Here is an 8,072-nt window from a genome sequence, read left to right on the forward strand (position 1 = left end):
TTTTTATTCACAATAACCATAATGCTAAATACACCCTATTGATAAATACTAAAACAATTACAAAGAAACCTATTAAGCCAGATCGTCTCGCAATATAACACTGGGGTTGATTGAACGAAAGAATAGGTCAAAAAATGTTTTCTAATGGAACCAACCCCCGCCCCTCTCATTATCCACGCTCATATATATAACGTATGAGGCCCAACCCCCAATACCCACACTCTCACTCATCCAGACGAGGCTTTACCTAATTGCCTCTATCACTTTTGCATTCATACCAAGCTAAGATCTCGAAATGCATGAGACAACCAAGTTCTAGATATTATGAGCATACTGGTTACTCTCTATAATGGGATTCAAATGACATGTGTATATACTATATATTATATTTGTATTATATAAAAAGCAAATCTCACACACATACCGGAGAAATTAGGCTGCTGACATGAAATATGTGTACATGTCCCCATGACTCGTTATCCCCATCTAAATGGTTCATTTTAATTGTCTAATTTTTGAAAAACATTTGCATTGGAAGACTTTCGAGAAGCTTAAAAATTGACCATGACCAATGACCTCTACTTGGCATTAATACTAACAATTAACAAGTTAAAATTCCGGTTTTTGCGCACAATAAAGCTACTTTAAGGCTAAAAATTTTTAATTTCTACATATTTTTTCATCCCCACACTTGAGATTTACATTGTCCTTAATGTAACTCAGATTTTCAAAAAGAGATGCAAACACGGGATATTCATACCAATTGCGATTCAAGTGACAACCAATTACCCATCTCCAGATTTAAATAAAGTTGCATACCATTAAACGAAACACTTAAAGTTTTTAAACATAAGCATAGACACTAGCATCAACCACACGACCTGAAAGTTCATCACGCCACCCGACCACCCATAACACAATTATTAATCAGTCAGTAAAACATAAAAGATATAGAGAGACACATGGACCTGATCAGCAGGTCAGGGAGTGCTAGAAAATACGGCGGCTGCGGGTCACCAAAGATAGACCTCATAGTGTCCATGACACCAGAGAAGTTAAACGCGTCTGACGAACTACCCGCACCAACTTCCTGAGCTGCATCTGCCCGAGGATCCACCCACCTCGAATGATGAATCTGAGGTGGTGGATAGTGTGTACTCCCGTCAAATTGCCCCAACGATGAGTAGTCAATCATCAGTGGATTATTCACCACCGGCTCACCCCGATGCCACGCTGTATGTGCCCGACTCTGGCGATCATCCTCATATCGATCATTGATTTCTTGCTGCCAGTTATACGCGTGGGTTTGATTCCACGACTCCATGCGGTCATACAATCTCCGGGTCTCTCTCCACTGCATCTCTGCATTCCGATTATGTTGGTCAATTATGTATTTAAACTCACTACCCCAACTACCATAGACCGGTGGCCTCGAAGCTTGTAACCAGTCAACCATTCCTGCAGTATCTTGCACCATCTCGTGTGGAAGTTGAGTCGGGGCTTGTTGTGGCTGCCCCGATGAACTCCCCCTGATCACTTCTCACTGCCTGTCGTGGTGCCTGATGACCCCGACTATCCGGAAAAAACACATACGGTTCCTCAATCACATCCTCAGCATGCCCACTCTTTACTGCCTTCAGCTACACTTGTGTATCAAAATGTTGGATATAAACATATCCTCCTTCCTCATGATAAAGCAAACTCTCTTTCTGCAACAGCTCTTTATCAAAAAGACGCAGAGTCTTCTCAACTGCTGGTGTATCCGCTCGAATCACTCCATTTTCCTTTAATAAAGTTGTAATCAAACGACAGTGTGGGATAATTAACTTTAACTTCGTCTCTCTTTCCCTCCAGATATTCATCATAACCAAATACCGATACGAAATCTTTGGTGTACCCGTCATCAATGCATGCAACACTGGAATTTACCATTTTCTGACTTGAGTTTCGTCACCTCGCTTCGGCATTACATTAAAGACCATCACACTCAACAACAACCTTGCTTGAAACTTCTGTGAAGACCCGAGCCCCGGTGCGGAAGCGTGAATAATCAGTATTAACGGTGGTGCTCGGATCCAGGTTACGATAATAATGGACGGATGTGGAGAGTTCGTTTCGATTAACAATCAATAATGGGATGAACACTTGTAATCAAAACACAAAAGATAGATGTAGAAGTATGATTTCATTAACCGAATGATTCTCATCAAGAACACTCATACATACATTCATACATACATAATCATTAACAATCAATAATGGGAGAGCTCTTTCCCGGGGGAAAACTCTCAATACAAAATAATCTCACAATGCACACATGACCTAAATCATCTATTTATACTAGTTTTGTGCATTGGTCTTCACTCAACCGCCACTTGGATAAGACCAAAGTAATAAAATATAATATACTATTTCACCCGTCAAATGCTTCAATTACTCGTTATAATATTTTGTTGTCTTTCTTTAATTTCTTATTATAAACGAGTAACGATTCGATGCGTCGGTCTAAAATATCATACCCAACAACTTCAGATTGTTTCGCAGCATCGTATGGGCACATCCCGGTTTAAAGATCCAATTTCATTCTCTCGTACAAAGGATGTTTATCCAGGTTTACATACAACTCGTCTTCCGAAGGATACACATACTCTCCTGATGGTTTAGAATCAAATGGTTCTATCCTCCGCAAAGTGTCCAATGATATAACCACCTCCTTATTATTTGTCTTCCCAATCAACCTCATTGACTTGTACGGATTTCTTCCCCAATCAACTCTCAACGATGCGACCCACTCTTGAATAGCATCTATGTAAATTTCCTTATCTTCTTCATCATAACACTTCAATGCTGCCTCCCAACCTAAGGTTTCAAACATGGTTATAATACCAAACGGCCTCAGGAGATTACTCGAAACCCGTCTCTCACACATAAACCCATCTATTTTGTTTTTCAACTTTTTCATCGCATCATTAAACAACTCTGCTTGCCAATACGGATCCATTCCCGATAACGGGCCCCCACCCCAAATTGGCTTAAGGGGAGGTGCCATTCCTTCATCTTCGTATGGTTCCTACATGGGATCCTCCTCGTCCTCAGAATCTCTCAAAATTAATCTTCTCTTGGGCAAAGGCGGTGGGTCGGCCGACGATGAGGCAACCTTCCCTTTGTTCCTTGGCGGGTTTTTCCTAGTATCATCGGTCCTTACCATCCTACACAATCACAATCAAGCAAAAATTGCAAGTCAAATAACATGATAAACCTTCCAAATATCCCCACACTTGTTGTTGGTTATGGGTGTATGACTCGTTGATTCAATGTTTATAAAACAACTTCAAACTCTAACTTGTAAAAGTTGATCTATGTCATTAACCAAACATGTTCCATTAATTATATAAACATCAATCACTTTATTATCAATCTTCATCTTGCAAAATTTCAACAAGCCATCATAACCAAATCATTATAACCCATAACACCCATAAACTAATCCCTTAACAAATCTAATCTTACAAGTGTGGAGACATTATCACCATAACAATCCCTAACCTCAATCAATATGCGTAAATTAGAACTTGAACTTCATCACAAACCTTAGGCTTCATCAATATAAAATCAAGTGAAATACATAACTTTTTAGTGATGAGAGTTGATGTCCTAAGCTTCAATTACAATAAAAAACACTTAAACTTGAAAATCCCTAAACTTGATTTTTAGGGTTCTTCACACCCTCACGAATCCGGCAAAAATCGATCAAGAATTGTTGAAAACCGACACCATAGGTGAGTTCCTCTCAAAAAATTTATGAGTTTAGAGTCTGAAATCAAAAGATTTGGTTGAGTAATTAGAGAGTTAGGGTTGTGGGTTATGGGTGTTCTTGGTAGTAAAGAGAGGAAGAAGATGAAGAAGAAGAAAGAAATAGGAAGGAGTGGTGATGGGTAGGTTATATTGTGTGATGGAGGTTAATTGGTTTAGTTGTTATATTATTTTATTTTATTTTATTTATTTACTTTTTTAATTTTTTTTCGGAAACCAGAAAAATCCTGACCGTAAGCTACGGTCTGCATGTGCATCGTAAGGCAGATCCTACTAACCGTAGCCTACGGTCAGACCATAAGCTACAGTCTATGGATTTCTTTTAGAAGAAGAGAAATAAAAACAAAAACGAAAAATGCTCGGGTTGCCTCTTGAGAAGCGCTGAATTTAAAGTCGACAGCCCGACGTTACTTGGCCCTTATCACTTGCTGAATATGATGGTGCAATAGCTATGAAATTCACCACCGACTCATGTATGATCTTATTCAAGTCCGCATCTTCCAAATATGGCTTTAACCTATGCCCATTCACTACCTGCCATAGATAATAATCGAAATCCTCAATTTCGACCTTGCCAAACTGACCGACACGCTTCAACTGATAAGGTCCCATCCACTTACTCTTTAACTTACCCGGGAATAGTTTTGCTCTCGAAATGTATAACCAAACCCGTTATCCTTCTTCAAAAGTCTTCCTCTTAATCTTTGTATCATGCACTTGTTTCATCCGGTCTTTATATGCTGACGCGCACTCATACGCTTCATCCCGCTGCTCATCCAGCTCACATATATTCAACTTTCTTTCTTTACCTGCACACTCATAGTCTAGATTAAAATTTTTCACGGCCAATCAAGCACGATGGGCAAGTTCCACAGGTAAATGGCATCCTTTCCCATAAACCAACCGATAGGGGGTGGTACCGATAAACGTTTAAAAAGCGGTACGGTAAGCCCATAAAGCATCGTTTAATTTTGTTGACCAATCTTTTCTATCGGGTCTTAGTGTTTTTTGTAAAATTTCTTTAATTTGCCTATTAGATACCTCAACTTGACCACTCGTTTGAGGATGGTATGGTGTGGCTATTCGGTGGTTTACGCCATACCGTTTAAGTAATTTGCCAAAATTAAAGTTTTTAAAATGGGAACCCCCATCACTAATAATAATGCGAGGGAAGCCAAATCTCGAGAAAATATTTGATTGGAAAAATTTACAAACAACGGCATGGTCATTCGTTTTGGTGGTGATTGCTTCAACCGATTTTGAAACATAATCAACCGCCACCAAAATATAGTAATTCCCGAAGGAATTTTGGAACGGCCCCATATAATCAATTCCCCAAACATCAAAAATGTCCACAACGAGGATTGGTTGCATGGGCATCTCGTTCCTCCTGGAAATGCTACCTAAATTTTGACATCTCACACAGTTCTTAGCATATTCTGCTGCATCTTTAAATAAACTAGGCCAATAAAAACCATAAGCTAAAATTTTATGACCCGTTTTTGCCCGCTAAAATGTCCACCGCATGCAAGTGAGTGAGCATGTGATAACACACTTCGAATCTCCTCATCTGGAATACATCTCCGATAGACTTGATCAGCCCCTACTTTAAAAAAATTCGGATCTTCCCACACGTATTGCTTCACCTTAGACATGAATTGATGTTTCTTTTTCTTGGGCCAGAATTCTGGGATGGTACCCGCAACAAGAAAATTAATGATGTCAGCATACAATGTTAAAGTAGAAACAACAAATAATTGCTCGTCTGGGAATGACCCGTTTATAGCCCTGGTATTCTCTTCCTCTTGACCCGTCAGTCTAGATAAATGATCAGCAACCACATTCTTGCTTCTTTCTTATCATGGATCTCCACGTCAAACTGTTGGATCAACAAAATCCATCTAATTAAGTGCGTTTTGGATCCTTCTTCTCCATCAGGTACTTAACAACGTTGTGATCTGAAAACACAATAACCTTGCTCCCACAAATATAAGATCTAAACTTATCCAAAGCATATACTACTGCGAGCAACTCCTTTTCTGTAGTTGTGTATTAGCGTCAGAAAGGGTTTTGCTAGCATAGTATATGGCAATGGGTTTCTAATCCACCCATTGACCCAAAACAGCCCCAACCGCATAATCACTTGCATCACACATAATTTCAAATGGAAGTGACCAATTAGGTGATAACAAAATTGGGGCCTCAACCAGTTTGTTTTTAAGAACGTTAAATGCATTTAAACAATCTTCATCAAAAACAAATGGCACATCTTATAAAAGAAAATTATATAACGGTTTTGTTATGACACTAAAATTTTTAATGAACCGTCGGTAAAATCTGGCATGTCCCAAAAATGACCGGATTCCTTTAACATTTGTATGGGGTGGCAAATTAGATATGACATTAACTTTTGCCCGGTCAACCTCGATCCCCCTACTCGAGATGACATGTCCTGAAACCGTTCCCTCTTGAACCATGAAATGGCTCTTTTCCCAACTTAAGACCAAATTCGTTTCCACACATATTTTTAAAACCTTTATTAATTCGTTTAAACATGAATCAAAAGATGAGCCGAAAATAGAAAAATCGTCCATAAAAATTTCAAGTGATTCCCCGACCATATTTGAGAAGATACTCATCATGCACCTTTGTAAGGTGACCGAGGCATTACACAAACCAAAAGGCATTCGCCTAAATGAGAAAGTACCGTATGGACACATGAAAGTGGTCTTATTTTGGTCATCGGGGTGGATAGCAATTTTATTGTACCCCGAGTAGCCATATAAAAAAAAATAAAATTTCTGACCTAATAATATTTCGATGATTTGGTCAATGAACGGTAGAGGGAAATGGCATCTTCCTCATTTTCATGAGGATTCAACCCGTCAATGATGTCAGCCGCGAAGCATTCATCACTCACCAGAGGGTTAGACACGTTTGAAAAAAAATCAACCTAAGATTTTTATTCCCAAAGCCATGTCAACTACTCCGGTTCTGCAGTTTATTAAAGATTAGCTGTTTCCAAAAAGGTCCTACCGAGAATCACGTTCGGTTGCCATTTTGGGTCAACTGTAACATAATCTAGAACCAAAAAGTCGACCGGGTAATAAAAATCCTCGATCATAACAATCACATTAGTAACAATTCCCCTAGGAAGCTTAAGTGTCAAATCAGTTAACACCACAGTGGTGTCGGCTTTTCGAAGTGGACCAAAATCATTTAGGTCATATAAGCTTCCCGGGAGAATACTCGCCCCTTCTCCAAGATCTAATAATGCCCTTGTCATTTTAAAATCTCCCACTTGAATGGGTATTATTGGCGTTCCCGGATCTTGCAACTTGGGTGGGAGGATTCCCGTCAAAACCGAGCTCACATTAGCAGTTAAATCAACCTGTTTGGGCATCTTGTGAGTTCGATTTTGAGTACACAAGTCCTTCAAGTACTTAGCATATGCGGGGACTTGTTTGATAGCGTCAATGAGGGGTAAATTAATTTTTACTTGTTTAAAGACTTCCCACATTTCCTCCTGATGTGGGCCCCCTTTTTTTGGTGATGATGTTGCGGGATTCACCAATGCCTGAGGAAACGGGACGGGTTTACCCATGGGCCTCGTATCCTTGGTGGTTGGTGTTTCTTTTTATTTTACTGGTTTGTTTAAATTTTTATTAATTAACGTTTTTGGTTTATTTATTTGTATAATCTCCACCTCATCATCACTGTTCCCATTTTCTCCCAATTCTTCCACCAGTCCTTCTTCGAAGGATGATGATGGATTTACCCCGTTATCATAAATCTCACTGTTTCTAAGAGTACTTACCTGGTTAATATGGGTGTTCTTTCCACTTGAAGAGCTATTGTTCTGATGGCTACGATTCTTCAAAGTGTCACTCGGTAACTTGGATGGATTTCGCTTTAGGCTCGCCATTTCTTCGGCCAGTTGACTCACCTGTTTATCTCTTGCAACATTTGCCTTTTCTTGAAGCTCCAACCTCTTACTCAGTGCCTTATTCTAGGTGTCTTGATCTGCCTTCATCTGTTTCAATAACTCCATCACATCCTTAAGTGACTCCTCTTTGTTCCCCGAAGAATTTCCTTGCCCCAGCTGATAACTCTTTTGATAACCCTTATTGTAACCCCCAGAATCTCTTTGATTGTACCCACTCTGACCGCTTCCCGAACTATTAACATACTGTTTCTGGTTCGACTGATAACATGTCTTCTGAAAACTATCTTGAATGTTCGGGTTCTGTAGCATGTTC

General features: G+C 39.5%; 1 protein-coding gene across 1 annotated transcript; it reads right to left on the reverse strand.

Annotated features, from left to right (window-relative positions):
- Window positions 1-6,817: 6,817 nt before the first annotated feature.
- Window positions 6,818-7,216, reverse strand: LOC143598984 (uncharacterized). Its single transcript, XM_077077058.1, has one exon. The coding sequence runs from the start codon at window positions 7,214-7,216 to the stop codon at window positions 6,818-6,820; it is 399 nt and encodes a 132-aa protein (XP_076933173.1).
- Window positions 7,217-8,072: the final 856 nt, after the last annotated feature.

This window comes from Bidens hawaiensis, unplaced genomic scaffold (genome assembly GCF_021521415.1).
Source record: "Bidens hawaiensis isolate Kalapana, Puna unplaced genomic scaffold, B.hawaiensis_p1.1 tig00051336_1, whole genome shotgun sequence".
In the NCBI taxonomy this organism is placed as follows: Eukaryota; Viridiplantae; Streptophyta; class Magnoliopsida; order Asterales; family Asteraceae; genus Bidens; species Bidens hawaiensis.

What these genes read in the sequence shown, in the direction of transcription:
- LOC143598984 (XM_077077058.1), bottom strand. Translation starts at nt 7,216, where the DNA reads ATGCCCAAACAGGTTGATTTAACTGCTAATGTGAGCTCGGTTTTGACG.